The sequence below is a fragment of the Larus michahellis genome, chromosome 1, assembly GCF_964199755.1.
Source record: "Larus michahellis chromosome 1, bLarMic1.1, whole genome shotgun sequence".
Lineage (NCBI taxonomy): Eukaryota > Metazoa > Chordata > Aves > Charadriiformes > Laridae > Larus > Larus michahellis.
The window spans coordinates 177455357-177472752 of record NC_133896.1 but is presented as its reverse complement, the minus strand read 5'-3'; the positions used below and the strand labels follow the sequence as shown (position 1 = coordinate 177472752).

Below are 17396 nucleotides of genomic sequence, written 5' to 3'. Positions count from 1 at the left end.
CTGGGTGCCTGGAATCCGGCAGCTGCCACAAGCTGGATGGGCACGACCTACACAGCAGATGGTGGGTTGTACGCTCTTGCCAATGACAAAGAGCTACAAAACATGCTCAGATTCACCACCGAACTGTCTTACGTACATACCCTTGCCACGAACAGTTGGTGCGGAGCACCGTACAAATATAGTAGTACCCCCGTCCAACTTGGCAGGTCTATCCCACCGGCCTCATCACACTGCATCAATAGTTTCCAAGTGGAGCACTTGCCCTGCCCATCCTCAACGTACTTTCAAACTCTCTTTTCGATTAGACTATGGATACTGCCCCGGTTGGTTTCTTTGATCACAGAGACTTCCAGAGCAAAGTGTGGGGATATTTCTTAAGCTTTGGATTCTTATTTAAAAGCTTCTGAAATTCTAAGTCTCTCCTACCATGAGATCCTTCTCCTGCAATACTCCTTTGGTACACAAAATCCCAGATCTTCTTTCCCTTGATAGAAGACCAAGGTTCTTGTGAGAACCTGATGCAGGAAGCAGTGGCTGGTGAAAGAGAAATAGCAGAAACAGTTCATCCGTCCCTTAAAACAGTATCACTTTGGGTAAGAAACGAAAGTCACCTGATGGGAGGACATGAGTGTGGGTCACTCAGCTGGAGTTTCCAGGTGTTGCTTCCAGCCTCCCTCCTCAATGAGTCCTGCTTAGCCAGCCCCTAGAGAGTTATGTGAAAGAGACAGGACTAACCACATTCCTCTCAAGCTATTTACACCACTGAAGGAAAATCACCCTTACAAGCTCAACCTAAGAAGACCTTTCATTATTTTCAATTAAATATATGCGTATAGGGTAAGAAGGAAAAAAACAGGCAAAGTAGCATTACTCTGAAGACATTCACTCACATGCACCTTAAAAAAAACGCTGTAAAGAAAACTGTGAAAGATACGATTTTTCATTAAGATTAATCAACATTTTAGGCAAACCTAATTTTTAGGGGAAGAGCAACAATATTACTTTTCTGTTAAACACCCGCATTATCTGTGGATGGACAGGTGCTAGAAAAAAATGTTCTTCATAGGCAATACAATACTAACTCTTAACCTGTTGTTTGGCAACATCCCAGATATGAAGACTGATGACTGAATTTGTTAAAAACAGAAGATCCAGGAGTTCAAATGATGGAGAAAGGATGAGCAGGAGCGGAATTGGTAGAGGATGGAAAGCTGGTGTCAGGTATCACACACCAGCCTGGGCCGATGAGCACTCATAGCTGAAATTCCCAGTACAATCAACAGAGAGAAGCTGGACGTCAGCAGAGCAACCCAGAATACGGTGAGTGAGGAGGTGGACAAAACTAGTTTGTTAACTGGAAGAAGCTAGCCCCAGTGCTTATATATCTCTATATTCTATCTCCATTTCAAGACTGGATTGCAGTGGAGTTGAAGCTGAAGTCAAATACTCAACCGTTTTGACTCAGACACTTCTGCTTCTGTGCGAGCACTTGAGCTTAAGTGGGTAAGAAACTCTTGGGTTCAAAGTGTGGGCATGTTTCGGCTCCTTCGATGGCTCGTCAGCCACGGGAGCAAGGGTTCAGAGTTACTGTCACGCACCCAGACACTCAAATTCTCATTCAGCTCTAAGGAGCAAATGCAGGCAGTGTGAGTCTTGCCCGGGGTACTGAAACATGGGAACGAAGAAGACAAAACAGTAGACAGTTTTTGGAAAATGGTAGAAAAGAGCTGCAGAAAGAGACTAAGAACCTGCGGCAATTAACATGAGGAGAAAAAGAAAACTTGAAAATGATAAAACCCTGTTAGTTAGTTCGATCTTCTGCATCCGTAAACTTTTAGATTCTTTAAATCTTTAAATTAAGCTACCCATTTAATAATAAATGCCTGAAGCTGTGAACATTTTTACGGGAGCTGACCCTCTACTTTCACAGCTGTCTTTGAGAGCTCTATTGTTTTGTCCCAAAACCTGACAAAAAGATCCCAAAACGCAGAGGAATTGTATCCTGATGCTATTCCACAGCTTTGTCTTGCAATACATGGACAGTGAACAGTATGCCACAACAGGCATTTACACAGTTCAAGTAGGACCCTGGAGCACGAAAAAGTTCTTCCAGACAGTTCCCTGTAGAAAATTAGTATTTTCTATTGTTTGGGGAAGTTAATTATGAAGTTTTAAAGGTATGACTCAGTGCTCCAAATGGAACTAGTCATTTTTTTAATCTTCTATTAACAAAACATCTATTTCTAAGAGCCCGCCAAAACTTTGCCTTTTGTAGTCCAGATGCCATGATCCAAATTAGTTTAATTACTTTTATCATATTATTTTTCCTACCTTACCATGACTCCTCTCACTTAAGCGCTTAAGAACATAGTTACAACGGTTACTCATTAAATCTCCCTAAACTCAAGTAAATAATGAATTAATAATGCTGAATAATGACCACTGTTCAGCCAATCCTTCCAAAATTTTCCACCCTCCTCACAGCCCACCATCTGTCTTCCCATATCCTTATTTGTGTACTCTAACATCCAGAAGATCATTCACCCAAGGAAATAAATCTCTCTTAAGCCTATGACATTCATGTATTCCTTACAACCTGATGACATTCATGTATTCCTTAAAAAAAAAAGCCCAATGTGGGTACCAGGAGGAGACCATGCCATATAACAGATGAAGGGATCAGGATCTGTTCTACCCTGGGCAGAACTTCCTATGCGGTACGTTCCTCGGCAGTTATCCTCTGCCCATCAACTAGCTGGTATCATGGTATTTGATGCCAGATGCTTCAAAGACAGGCACCACAAAACCACCATGTAAATAGTTACGGGTTGTTCTGCCAGCAGAGAAACTGCTCTGGAGCTCTAAGAAACAGAACTGGCCTGAAGTTGCCAAGGCAAGGAACTTTGTTTACTGCAATTGAAGATGCCCTAGGTACTTGTGTATTATTTAAGCTTCATTTATTCATCTGTTTAGCAGGCTCTTGGCAACCATGTCATTAAGTAATGATGAGGTAACACCGCCTACTACCACGTCAGAAAAAATCCCAGTGATAAAGTTCTAAACTCATTTTCTTTCTCTGGCATAAACTCACCTCTCTCTCTGGTATTGCAGGTGAGTGCCATGTCCCTTCTTATTTGTGTCCTCTTCAGACATTTCCATCCATCCAATTTTTCTGCACATGGAATTGTCACCATGACTCTGAGTTATTACATCACTTCTCTGTAGCCCCTTCCTGCAATGGTACTCAGCATTTTGAAACACTGATAACATTTTTATTCCAAGTAAGAGTCAACTAGAAAATAAACATAAGGGACTGTTTTCAAGGGTCTTAGCCATCTAGTCAGATTTTTCTGTATTTAAGCTTTCCTCACACTGTGAAAGAGCCACATGCTGAAATTCTGCTTTTGAGAAGGACAAAGTTAGAAAAGCACCTGGAAATGAAACTTGGTTTAGAGGTTTACATCGTATTTCTGGACTGGGAGGGTGGGAGCATAGGGGAGATGCCATCCCTGATTCCACTCGCAAAATACAATGGATTTGAGAAAAATTTGCACAGTTTAATAGGTGGCACCTGCCCAGGCCTGCTGTCTACAGCCACATCTTTATACGCTCAGTTTCTACTGACACTACTCTTGGAGGAGTGTTTCCCACATAAAAACGGAGTGAGGTCTTAAGGATTTAGCCCATAACAAGTGGAAAGAAAATAAATAATTCATCAAGCATGCCTCTGCCTATGTTTGATGATGTTAAATTTTCTAATCAAAGTCAACAGATCTGCAGCTTTGTAGGGTTGAAGACATCTCCTGATGATTCCTGGTTTGATTTCTGCTACAGCATATTATGCAATATATATATAAGGTGTAGTATTTATGTCAGCTGGTTTCAGCTCCCACGTAAACACCAGGATCATTCTGAAACATATGGGACAGTCACATTGCACCCATACTGATAGGACTCTGGAAGTGGAATCATAAATTGAAAACCACAAATGACACCTAATTAGATTTTGCATTTCTACTAAACATAAGCAATTTCAGGCAGAAAACAATCTTTTTACAGCAAAAACACTATCTGATAATGAGCATTCTCAGGCACTCCCAGAGGAAGAGGGCAGCTTAGCTTTTAGACACAGGGGAAAGGGAAAAATGACAACTCTTACGTTTTGTGTGATATTTTTGTTAGTATAATTTTTTAATGAAAAAACATCAGAGCACTTATAAAGCACTTTCCAACTTCAAAGTGCCTTACAAAGCTTTTTTAAAAATGTAATCCCTCATAAAAGTCTGTCTTTGTAATAGCACTGTGTAACAAATATCGTGTGCATTCTGCAGGTAGGAAAACCAACACAGCGAGCACCAGCAACCTTCCCAAAACTGCAGAGAAAGTCAACAGCAACGCTATGACTCACGTACTAGGAACACCTTACTTTCTGACATGAAACTGCTAGATCGCAGCTTCATCCCTTTAAAAGTTTGAAATATTTTCAATCATTTTCATGCAAAAGTCCTATTCAATTATTTAGATGTCTTTCTAAAGGTCATTTGGGATCTCTGTTTCCAAGTTACCGATTCACTATATCTCCTTGGTGAACATAGTGAATTTGACTTTTGTGTTTCAGTATTGTCAAAATATGCAAATGAAATATCTTTCTGGGAAGAAATTAAAGTTTCGTAGCAGTTGAGCAAGTCTGGGAAAACAATTTCTACAAGGAGAACAGGAACATACTGTGCTGCCTGTAACACGTCTTGAAATTCAGGTTTTTTATTCCTTGTTCTCAGTCTGACTTAGGCAAAGCACAGGGACGTGGTTTCTTCATGTGAAAACCTGAGAACAAAACAATTTCTTCAATTCAAAAGTACAGTGACAACCTCCACTCTAGAACAAGAGACACTTTTGGGAGCTCTTGAACCGATTATTTACAAGCTCCACTTCAGATAATTCAGGCGTAAGTCCTTTTCCCACATCACAATACACAACTATCTTTTCATTTCACTGCACTGCTGAGCTTGCGTCCTGTTTGTCATCCTGGCCCTTCTTCTTACTCCCTCTGCAAAACCAGTGCTAGTTCAGCAACCTTATCTCCTTCCTTCTCCTGCTATTGTCCCACATGTCCCTCTAGGAATAATATCTGCCTCACTTTGCCGCTGCTTTAATACAAATCCCAGCAAAAAAGTCTTTGTGACCAGACTTACAAAATTAAATTCTCCGTAATTTAAGACGGCAAATTCATTACATCGGTCTCAGCCCTGTTCTGCCACCGCACGCACCAGAGAGAAATGAAATGGTGGAATCTAAGAAACTTCTCTTCCACATTTTCTCTTTTTGGGCTTCTGCACAGAGACTTTGCCCCACAATGGGACATACCTAGTACTATGTGAGATACAAATGAATTAATGCTCTGGAACAAGGTTTAGTTATGTACATTGCCACGGGTATAGCTGACATAAAATGATAAATTTTAATTCCTGTAAAAAACAGGAAAAATGGAAGTTCTGGAAACGCAAAAGGCCTCTTCCTGTGCACCTGAATCCAGGAACCAGACCAAATCCCAACAGTAGATGACAGCTAGCATTTTATTACCCTTCCTGATAATTTTTTCCTGCAGGATGTGGTACGTATATAAATATTTAAGTATATGTTAAGTGCATGTATATACACACAATTAACATATATATAGATATATATGTAGTGGAAGATGGCACGAAGTTTTCTCCTTCCCTCCAGCCACAGCAAATATACGACACTATCAAATTTCCAGTGTCATGGGGAAGGCTGAGATTTTTCCTTTTACGGCAGCCTTCACTCACAAAGGTATTTGGGAAAGGCGACACAGCAGATCCATACTTCCAGCAGCAGCCACCTGCATGGAGGGTGCCAGCAACCTGCACACTAAGTCCCTTTAACTGGGGTGCTGCAGGTCTGTGTTTTAGTCTGGCCCCCCCGAATAAGACACCTTCCCTTCGCTGTGGTCCATAACTGCAAGGGAGATGCCAAACAAGTGACAGTTCCCTTTCCATCTGCCTCTGATTCTGCTACCGTCACTCCTCCTGGATGCTCCAGGGGTTGCTCCACCATGTTCATCAAAAGCAATACTGACGCTTCTCAGTATAAAAGTTAAACCTTCCACTACCTGTAAAAAGCAAAACACCAAACAAACCCCCAAAGAAATACACAAACAAACAAAAAACAACAAAAAGGCTCCAAGGGATGAGCTTTGTCTCACTCAGTTTTGCACAACCAATTATTTGTTGTTTGCACTGTGCTAGAAGTCAGGCTGAAGCAGAGGCCGGGACCCTTGTGCTTGTCTGCAGAAAAAGAGCATTAAAATACCCACCTCCCATTTAAGCGAATGAGTTGTGAATGGAATTAAACTTCCCAAATGAAGAGATACCAATTCTTATCACTGTAAAAAGCAGAATAAATGCATATGACACTAAATATTAACTGACAAAATACATATGACAAGGGAAAAGATCATCAGTTAACGCGATCAACATACCACTACATTTCATATCCTATGTGGAGAAAACACTCAAGTGTAGAAAATAAACCCTTGTCCTACACAGGTTTCATCTGATCTTTTTCCTTTCCCATGAAACAGGAAGTTTTTGTAAAAATTTCCCGTTTTCTACCTACTGAATTGCAAAAAGTGAAGATTGAAAACGTTAGCTTTCAGGCTCTACCCCTTGTTTCCTTTTAGCCATTGAAAAAAAGAAAGCAGAAAACCAGAAAACCTGAATAAAACATTAAAACAGAGGCTTTTGTGAAGCTTACTTGCAGTTTTGAGCATGGGTCACTCTCAAAGACCGTGATTCTGATCGAAGGCAGCCCTGAAAAGGACAGGGCGGGCAGGAGCAACTCCAGACACACTTCCCAAAAGACACAGGGTATTCACCTGTAATGGGCATTTCAGTAGCATGTTGCTATCCCGTTCTGTCTGTCGGGGACTGAGCAGGCTGCATGAGTTAACATCCTCGTAAATCCTGTACTGTGTATTTACTCCCCCAGGTCTGGGTGCAACATCTGGGAAAGCATTTTGGAGGGGAATGGGAGTAGAGAGGTCTTTCTCGCCTTCATGCCACTGCAGAGCTACACATGGTAGACCACAATCATGCCTGGGACCTTAGATGAACTGCAGTTCTTTGGAGGTAGAATATTAAGTCCTAAATGGTTTGCTTAGAGAAAATTTTATTCTGCATAATGAAATCATCATTATTCCCTCGTGCCACACACAGACAAAACACATATGCACCCCATATTTACAAAGTCAAGGGGCACTGTTGCAAATATTTTTCATAACCTAGAGACTGAAAGCAATTAGACTTGCTTTCCCATCAAAGTGACTTGGAATAACCACGTGGGCACTCTTCCATATCGGCACGGCATCAGACCTACAATGCAGAGGAATGACTCCCCGTGTGTAAGGTGAATTCAGAGCTTGCAAAATGCGCCAGAAATGAAATCATTTAACTTTCCACAAAGCGGCTATTGGAAGAGAACTGGATGTTCAAGCTCCTTGTGGTATGGACACCTGCCCGTACGTAGCTGGACTCAGACAACCATCTCCCTACATCCAGAGGTTCCCGTTTCTGAACATCACCTTACTAGGCTGTGGTGGCATTGGTGAGCCTGCCTTTATAGCCTGGTACATATTGCACCAGTAGACATCTGCTTTTAAATGTACTTCTGTCCTGAAATGTGAACCCTGTCACATCAATGGGAATAGGCTGAGGCTTCAGCAGCCCCGTTTATTGAATAATCTGTTTATCTTCTAAATAGAAACTGCATGAAAAAAAGTGCAGAAAAGCTAGAACTGAAAACTTCCATGAAATTTACTGATTTCCACATTGGAAAGCTCTACTGTTTATTGAAACTGGCAGTAAATTTTAAACATTAAAAGAAAGTATTTCTTAAAAAATAAAAGCATCACCCAATACAAATAGAACCTCCTATTTTACTTAAAGCAAATTAATTTTTAAATTGGTTTTGTTTATTTAAATTCCCATTTTCTGGAACAGCATGTGAACCTGCTGTTGCAGCTTTTTTCACCCGACAGATTTACGTGGAGGAGGGAGAACTCCGGGATAAGAACTTAGGGAGCATGTAGGACACGAGGAATAAAAGCTGGGCTTTTGAAGAGTGAGTATGGAGGGTAGGTGACAAAGAGGTGTTAATTTTAAAGTAGGCCAAAAATCTACACAGTTCAAGTCAAATCCAGAGGGGTTATTTTAAAAATGTTGCTTCCTCCCAATATTTGTCTAAAGAAGGGATTACAAACCTGTAAATATATCTCTGGAACTTACAGCTAGCAAAAGGCGTTAAACAGACCTTAAGAAAACAACAGGTAATGAATGGAGTTTTAATACCTACAGAGCAAAAATAACTTTTTTGGTGCCTCCGACCTCTTAAGTCTGCTCTGAAATTGCTCAAAGGAAAATGTGAACAAAGACTAATGACAGGAGCCCTTTCATATTAAAATAATATATGGAGCAACAGTGAGTGAGAGGAATGCAATGTCTGAAAAAGCACAGACTAAATAAAACACCCATGTACTCACTAGCCCTCTCTCTCTTCTAGGGTGGTGTCTCAACCCAGCTATAAAGGAACATCTCGGGGAGGAAATGCTGTCATTTTCTCAGGTACAAAACCACATTTCTGAGATGCTTACCGTCTCCATGTAACGCCGCTGAAGACCCCCTGACACTGACAAATAGGCTTCATTACATCTGTGGCAAAGGTATTTGCTCTCATCTCTCAGGAATGATATAGGCGTTGATCAAGGACAAAGCACCAAACACTAAAAAATTCATCTGGCCCGGGGGCTATATTCAGCCTGCCTCTGTAAGGGCCTAACGAAGCAGCCGCACCTTCTGGAGCAGCGGCACTGAGATGGGTGACTCGGACCCGGTGCTGGTTGGGGCTCACGGATGGAAAGCAGCAGTTGTGGTCCAGTATCTGAGCCCCACAGAAGGTGCTCTGGTTACAGCCCTTGGCTTCCTCCACCCCTTGGAGGCAAAGCCACAGCTGTGGTGATACGATGCCCTGTGCTCACAGACTAAATCCGTTCCCACTTCATGCCAACTGGAAAATCTCAGGCTTTTGCTGCCATTGACCCCAGAAAGGCACTCTGCCATGTTCCTCCAGAAATGAGTAACTGCTAACTGAAATGAGGTTGCACAGAAATACATAATGACGATACATAAAAGAATGCCAATACAATAAAAGAAAATCATATGGAGGTGAGAGACGAGGAGCAATCTCTTCTGTATCAGATGATGTAAAATTATGTCCCACATAACCTTAAAGCAGGCATCATCTGTCTTTATTTTCTTCTTCAGCATGATTCACACAATGTTTTAAATTCCTTGGGCTTTTCCATACAGTAAGAGGGTAACCACAATGAGCTACAACTGGATTTAGCTGTGAGCATCTTTAGATGTGAAATCCAAGACAAATCAAATTTCCCTTTAAATGACTGTATAGTTAGTTAGATTTCTCAGGTCACAGTCCCCATGCTGGGCACCACTTTGGGATACATTCACACCACCCAGTGTACTCTGCATACTTAGAAAAAAGAGAAGAGCTTTAAATGTCCTCCACATGCACTATCCATTATACATCTTTCAAGTCTCTATGTTCTTTACCAGCTCCCCTAACAGACGGCATAATTTGTTTCTTCAATTTACACGATATGCTTCAAATTTACACGCTCTCCCTATTTAAGACGAGACAGATGATGTCTACGAAAACTGGATCACGATATGCAAAGGTTATGCTTTGGTACCAATACAGCCGCGATTCAGGCTAAACCAGAATATTGCACACTAGGATTTGCAGACTAAGTACCCTGTGGATGAGAATTGAAAGTAGCTTTTATCCACGTGGTTGGCCAGTGGGACAGTTTGTCCATGACCGGGTGCACCACCACATGCATGACCAAGGGACATCACTCACAGCCAGCCGCTGCTGCCCTGCAGGGTCTCTGTTGGCAGCCAGAACCTGCCATCTTTGGATAATCATACTTTTCACTATTTAATGCATTAACAAGGCAACTGAAATCAGTATGAATAAAAGAGAGTTTGTGTGCTTTTTGTATGATCGCTTCATCTATCCAAAAGGTGTTTTCACTTGCTCATGTCTCCTTTGCGCTGTTACAGCAACCAGCCCAAACGATTCTTCTGGATGTTTGTTCTTGTTTTCCCTCTCCTCTCTCCCTAAAACAGACTCCCCTGTCGTCTCATCTTTCCATACACACCCTCTATCTTCAACTAATATGCTGATTGAGGCTATAATGAAAGGTATTATTTCACCAGAGACTTTACTGCCTTGCATTTGACCTGATAAATGGCATGACCCTAAGGCTTTATCCTGCTGCCTTCACCGTATCTAGCTTATGAACCTATTTTCATTATAGTTACAGATGACTGAAAAAATAATGACAAGTCCAGGGAAATTTTGCAGTGAAATGGCAAACATTTTTGACTACTTTGCAGCTTTCCATTAACATTTCAGAAACATTCAGCCAATTGGAGAGCAGGTCAAGATATATGTCCTCAATTTTATGGCATGAAAATATCTGCCTGCTTTTTGCCAAAATAATTAAGTTATTTAATGCATTTTACAGCTTTCACAGACTCATGATTTCCAGTTTCACCGACTTCACAGAACAGCTATTAAAGTCTAGTTTTTATAACCTATATCAGCCTCTCAACAGAAGGCATGATTTGTCTCTTTGATTTACATAAAACTTATCAGATTTCCATCATCTCTCTTCAGAGGGAACATTCTGTAGATCTTTCACAAACCAGGGCTAGTAGAAAAGGAAACGTCAATTCATTAAGATAAATTTAAATACTTTTAGAATGAAATTTTGATGGGAGAAAAAAAAAAAACACAGTGGAAGGAAGCAGTATTACTTAGTCTGCAATGCTCAGCCGTCCTACTGGAAGCGTGAAAGGCAACTTCAGTACCACCTAAAAGGCCTGAAATAGCTGTAATGCTATGGTTGTTTTCCTCTCTATCTTCAAAGTGAAAGCAGCAAACGAAAGAAGGTGAGCCCCACCGGGGCTGTACGGGCGCAGACCTCACTGGGAAGAGGAGTTACAGCTCTCCCCGTTCCTGGGGCCGACAGCAGAACCTACGCTGAGCACAACGCAGACATACGCAGACCGGCAACCCAACCCAGGCCTGCCGGTTTTCCCATTTTTAAAGATTATTCACTTGTAGAGTCACGCACATTAGTAATTTTCTTTGCATCCACTGAAGCAGAAACTAACTCAACACAACTCCGGTGAGCCAATTTCTCACAGTTTCTCCTTGCGGAAAGAGTTGATAAACCTGAGCTGCGAGATTGCTGGCGAGCCCCTAAGGCTCTCCATCACACCCGATACCTCCTGATACCTTTATTTGACGATTTGACAAAACAACAACAAGAAGCTGATACTAGAAAGAGAAATTCAATACCAGTGCCCGTGATTTACAAAACGGTCTATTACAGGTTTCACTCCCAGTTTTTCTAGTTGGAGAGATAATACGTAATTCAAGCTCGCCCCCCAGTGGCCTCCATGCCTGCACCAGTACACTATGTTTTGAGGACACTGGTGAGAAGTATTGGGGAGCTAGACGATAGCATACTTAAAAAAACTAGGAGTTACTCAAAGAGAATGAAATGCAGCTGTTACCGTCTATAATATTTTGTTTCCATTTTTAATTAAGATTGAAAGAAGTATACCTTCCAACCAATAAAGTTGTTAATCCTGACAAAATACTGCATTGTTTTTCCTCCTGCATCCAAATGACTACAAATGTTTCAGTGGCTATGCATATATAGTAAGTGAAAACAAAAAAAATAGTTCTCAAACACGTCCTGCTGAGGTAAACAACGGTCAGCAAGATCAGCCTGCCTAAAAAAAAAAAAAAAAATAGTCCAGATTACTCAATGCTGAGTTTCTGTGATCTTTTCTCAGGAAGTTTCCTACTGAAACTTGCTCACCCTTGCGTGCATAGCTGTCATACTTCATTTATACTTATCCAAAACTGCACACTAATTACTGTGGGTCATACGTGTATAATTACCTTCTCTCCCCTGAAGCAAAAGTAAAGGCCAAGATAAAAAATGTAAGATGAGATGAATACATAGAGTATGTTCATGGTCTGTGCTACATGTAAAGTCAGAATATACCAACTTCTTACCAAGACCTAAGAAGTGTTCTGTAAAAAGCATTTAGTTTTAACAGCATGACACAGAATTTCTCACTGGATCTGTTGGCTAAATTCAGTGCTCACCTCCTTTCTAGACTACACTTACACTGCAGCAGGCATGAAGACATGACAATATAAAGCAGTTAACAGCTGACCATTTCATGAAGGGGTTTGATTTGATTTTTTTTTTTTTCTTTTTTCCCCCTGAAGGAATAAATCAGCATCCAACATGACTGCAACATATTTCAGGCAGCTGCCTTTTGGGGTGGGGATTCATTTCAGCCCGCTAACAGGTAGCTAGCTATCTGGCCTTCCTCTGTATTCAGCAGTGAAAGAGAAGCACCTTCGCAAGCCAATCCCTGGGTCTGCCCGAAGAGGGAAAAACGTGCCCCAGAGGTGCCAATCCCTCTTCACCGACTACCCAGAGATCCCAGACAGATAGCACAGCCTAGACACCCAGCTGCCAGGGAACCAAGGCTGGCGAGATGGATCCTATGATTACGGCAGGTACAGAAACTCCCTTCATGCTGCTGGAGAGGTACAGCTGCAAAAGCTCTAAATACCAACACCACTCCAGTCTTCAGTGTCTAGTTTTGAGCACCCAAAGTGCACAGCCTGAGATTCGGTGGTGCAGACTATGCAGCGGTGTGTTACCCACAAGCACTGCTCTGCCATGAGATCGCTAATGAATTATAGACTCATCACAAATGTGATTCTTGGTGATTTAAAACGCCACGGCAGAGAAGAGCCTCCTGCGTTTCTGGGCTAGCTTGGGTGTGACGTTGCTGAGGTTGTTCACATCTGGTTTTGTAACTGAGCTCCGTACACGGAGCTTGCTTACACTCCTGCGCTGGTCACCACTCTTGCAGGTTAGAAAAGTGACCTCCCTGTGGTATAAACACGTAAGTGGTATTTTTGGTTCAAACCAAAAAGTCTACCAGTTTCACACCTCTGCTGGGCTCTCTGCCTTCTAATCTGCTACAGCCATATAATGCTCAAAGGGTGATACAGGCAAGAATAGGGAAACAACTTAGAAAGCAGGGCAAGGAGAAGGAAAGGGACAGAATAGGGTTAGATTGGGATAAAAGAAATAAAACAAGAATGATAGAGAACAAGGTGAAAGGGGAAGGGTATACAGAACATATCGGAAGGGTAGGGATAAAAGACCACATTGAAGATGGGAAAGAACAGGGAAAAGGAAAAAAGAATTAAGACAAGACATGATAAATTAAGAGAGAGGAGAAGACACAAGCATTAATGGGAAGATATGAAGAAACCAGAATAACTGGCCTGGTGGGAAACGTAATGAAATTCCCAGATTACCAGAACATTTCCACTGTTCAAGGAAGGGACTCTTGCCTTAAAGAAATTGCTTTAGTAGGGGGTATTAGGACCGAGCCTTGTTCAGTATTCCTCTCAACAAAAGTCCTACCAACCAAAAGACATATTGGAAAGAGTGACAGAGATGTGGCCTCATTTGAATTGGAGAAGCCATCACTTTTTTTTTTTTTTTTGTATCTCATACTCTTTAGAGTACATCACAGCACACAAAGCACCAGCAGATTCTCAGCAAAGAACATTTTGCTACATGCTGGATAAACACCAGCTTTTCTCCAAGAGTTACAAGAATGCTTAAGTACATTACAAGTAGAGAGATCAATAAATTTAATTTCAGCAAATCAGCAGCAGAGAAAGGAACGGCATTGAAACTCAGAGCATTCTGTCCACTGCCTTTCTAGCCACCCAAGCGATCCCCTTTTAAATTGGTCTTGATGACTTCAAAGTGCTGCTCCTGAGTTTATCCACAATAAAATTACCGCAGTCACACATCACTGCTTCAGCTACCCTTATATGCCTGTCATGTAGACCAGTAACAGCCCATAAAGTTCCTCAGGACAGCACGTATTGATTAAGTGTTAAGTATTATCATCACTGAATGGGACCCAGCTCATCTAAGCAACTCTCTTGCACTCTTGTAGGGACTTAGAGCTACCTATTATCATGAAGTGACCGACTACCCTCTGTAAAGGGGTGTGTGGTAGGTGACTCTGAAAGCCTCCAGAAAGAATTATAGAGCTCTTGAGTTAAGACTTGAACTGAACTGAAGGCATTTGGTGGCACTTAGCATTCAAAGGCTAGATCTGCAAAAGCAAGTAGTGGCTCAATAAAAGCAGGACTGTAGAGTGAAAAAAACGGTGCTGAAGATCCATGTCCACACTATACGCTCTTCTTGAGGGTTTCCCAAGCACTTGCTTGCTGAAGCACAGTAGGTGTGTTCCTGGAGGCCACTTTTCTGTTTAGTTTCATCTGAAAGGAGTCTGGTTTGCACTGACACCGCTCTTGTGCTGCCAAGTGGGGATGACAGGGAAGCTCACTTCAAAAGCACGCTCTTGATCTGCACCAGAATGCCAATGCTGATGCACTCGTGGACATCTGTGTTATTCAGGTACAGGCCTTTGGCTCTTAGTGTAGGTTGATGAGTTCAGTACCTCCTAAATTAGGCAGAAAGGAACCTGTTGTCTTAACTGTGGTACACAGCACCAGCAAAGTCTTACCTGTGTGTGTCCTCCGGTGAGCCTTCAGGTGGGAACTTTTTGTGTACACTTTGTTGCATCCCTCAAAGTCACACCGATGGATGCGCCGCTTCCTGGAGTCTGGAGACTCAGACCTTCTCTGACGCCTTGTGCTCTCAATACTGAACGGTGAAATTGAACTGAAAAACGGAACAGAAGCAAAAAATTAAGCAAGAACATGGGGTATATCCTGGGCCCCAAAAGATCAGCAGTAATGTATCGCTATGCCAAAAGTGGCCTTAACAATTAATTAAATATTTCCTTTTCTGCAATGTAGTCCACACCACATATTTGAAACAATTTCTGCTTGAATTAGAGTGTATTTTGCAGTATGAAATAATATAAGTCTTGATTTATAAGAGCTTATTGCCAGAGAAAATGCAACGATCCTTGAAATACCGCTCCAATAATGAAACAGGCTGACTTTATCTGAGCTTTATTTCTACTTGACACACGTCCAGGTCCAAGCTTACTGAACCCTGCTTTCTAAACAACTTTATATATAGCCTCCATAATTTGTCTTTGACAAGTGTAAATGGATAAAAATCCTGAAACCTTTTATGAAAAAGTGTTTCCAGCACCCAGATCTGGACTATGGATCCTCGCATTTGGCCAAACAACTGTTGTTTGCTTGCCCACAGATTGCTAAGAGATTCATATTGCCCTGCAGCAGCGATTTTTTCCATTTACTTATTTAACAGTTCTCAGTCTATCACCTGCAAGTCAATGAGTTTTATTTCCTTTCAGACCACTGATAACTAAAAAAGTTTATTAGCACGTGGCCAGTGAACAATCCCCACAGAAACGCCTATGCTCAGCGAAAGATATTCCCTTTACAGCAACATCCTAAGGCCTATCAGTTATCCCAATTTTAAGCAAATAAAAAAGTAATGCGGAATCACGTTGCTTTATTTTATTAGACTTTATTAATAAAGTCTAACACTTGAGCAAAGCCTGCTACAACAATGGTTAGATAAACTTGTGTCATAAACTATGCCAAGATCCAAACCCTCATCAACTCTCATTAATTATACTACCCACGTATAAATCATTATTAATTGATCTCCTTATATACCCCATTATGGTTATACTGCACAGCAGACATATTCACCTACGGTTACGCTAGCCTGTTTAGCTACTTAAAGTACTGGAAGTTTCTGGGGCTTCCTCCACATTCCTATGTTTATTGACATTCAAGGTAGATGATCTAGAGATTCACCAGCCAGCTCTTTTAAACTCTTAAAATGCAAGTTCCCGGTTCTCCTGAAAGAATTTGTGACTGTCAAATGACAATGAATTGGAGGAAAAGAAAGTGAATCTTATCATGAAAAGAAGTAAGCATGAACCTTTGGGGAAGATAAGATACTAAAAAAGGCATTTGAAAGAAGCACCGACGTTGATGCATCTGCTGAGAAGCTCCTACACTATTTAAAAAAATTGGGTACTCTCTTTCTGACACCTTTCTTTTCCTCTTAACACGTTATATTCATATTTCACCTTCAGGCAAAGAGATTTTCCAGATTAATTATTTTTGCCTATAATACAATGTACGTAAACGGGCATGAAGGGAATTTCTGAAATGGAGGAAGAAATGGACAGAGGACCGTAACGTTGATATTAACTAGCAAAAAGTAGTCCCCAAGAGAGTAAGATACATCAGTACTTCCACTATGTGACAAGAATACAGATATGTTTAGCTGTCACAGAAATGGCCTAGGAATTGCATTTAAGCATCTGCATCTCAGGGCAAATAAAAGTCTTGGGTTAGATCATTCACTGAGAACGGTCTCGCTACTCCAGGTGTTTTTTTTTTTCAAACATCCCACCAGCTAAAATAAAAAGCAGACATGTAAATCAAATCTTAAAGCTCAATACTGAAGGTACAAAACCCAGTGCTCGAGACCAGAAAATCTTTATCTTTAAAAATAAATATTTGTGCACCATTTTTGCTGCATGTGATTTACGAGCCGTCTTAAAAGCCTATTTTGCAACAAGGTGTTCAGATCCCTGATAGTACAGCTCGTTTAAATGGGAGGAGGATCAAGCTTATAATGCTGCTGCAATTTCCAGCCCCGAGACATGAACCTTGAGCAGAGTCAGCACCTTGTAAAAAGCTATTTGTCACGTACAAGAAAGTGACCTCAACGCTGGGAACTGTGCTGTGCGTTCCCAGGTATTTACACAGGAGATGGTGGCATAAAGCAGTGCCGCGAAGGTGGCACACGATTAATGTTTGCTGCTTCTTAACTGGATTGTTCCCTCTTTCCAAAAGGCGAAGCATCCCACCTACCCTGCGCCAGAGAAAATAAGAGAATAAGTCACAGAAGGTGCCACGCATTGCCACTGTCCCCTCATGAGCTTCACTGCCATCGCTTGCTCAGCACGCTGAAGAGAACCGTTACCATCAGCTGGAACCAGCAAATGTAATAACCTCATGCCTTGCCTTCGCAGCAGCGCAGGCTAAATGACAAACTGGCCAGCAGAAGGGACTCATGGCAAGGTAGGAGCCCACCTCCAAGGTGGTCTTCCTCTGCCACTCTAACCCTCGTGGCTCCAGGGGTCTCAGTGGTGCAGACACGCTCACTGGTGGAAAAGGAGCCAGATCATAACTGATATCACCAG

At 41.6% G+C, this 17396-nt stretch overlaps 1 protein-coding gene across 17 annotated transcripts in view; it reads right to left on the bottom strand.

The window, feature by feature from the left end:
* Positions 1-17396, bottom strand: part of KLF12 (KLF transcription factor 12) — a 246985-nt gene that overhangs the window by 2616 nt on the left and 226973 nt on the right. For all 17 annotated transcript variants that reach the window (XM_074564149.1, XM_074564086.1, XM_074564095.1 and 14 more), the window contains one exon: positions 14757-14914. In XM_074564149.1, the coding sequence (XP_074420250.1) occupies positions 14757-14914 (158 nt within the window). The remainder of the gene's footprint in view (positions 1-14756; positions 14915-17396) is intronic.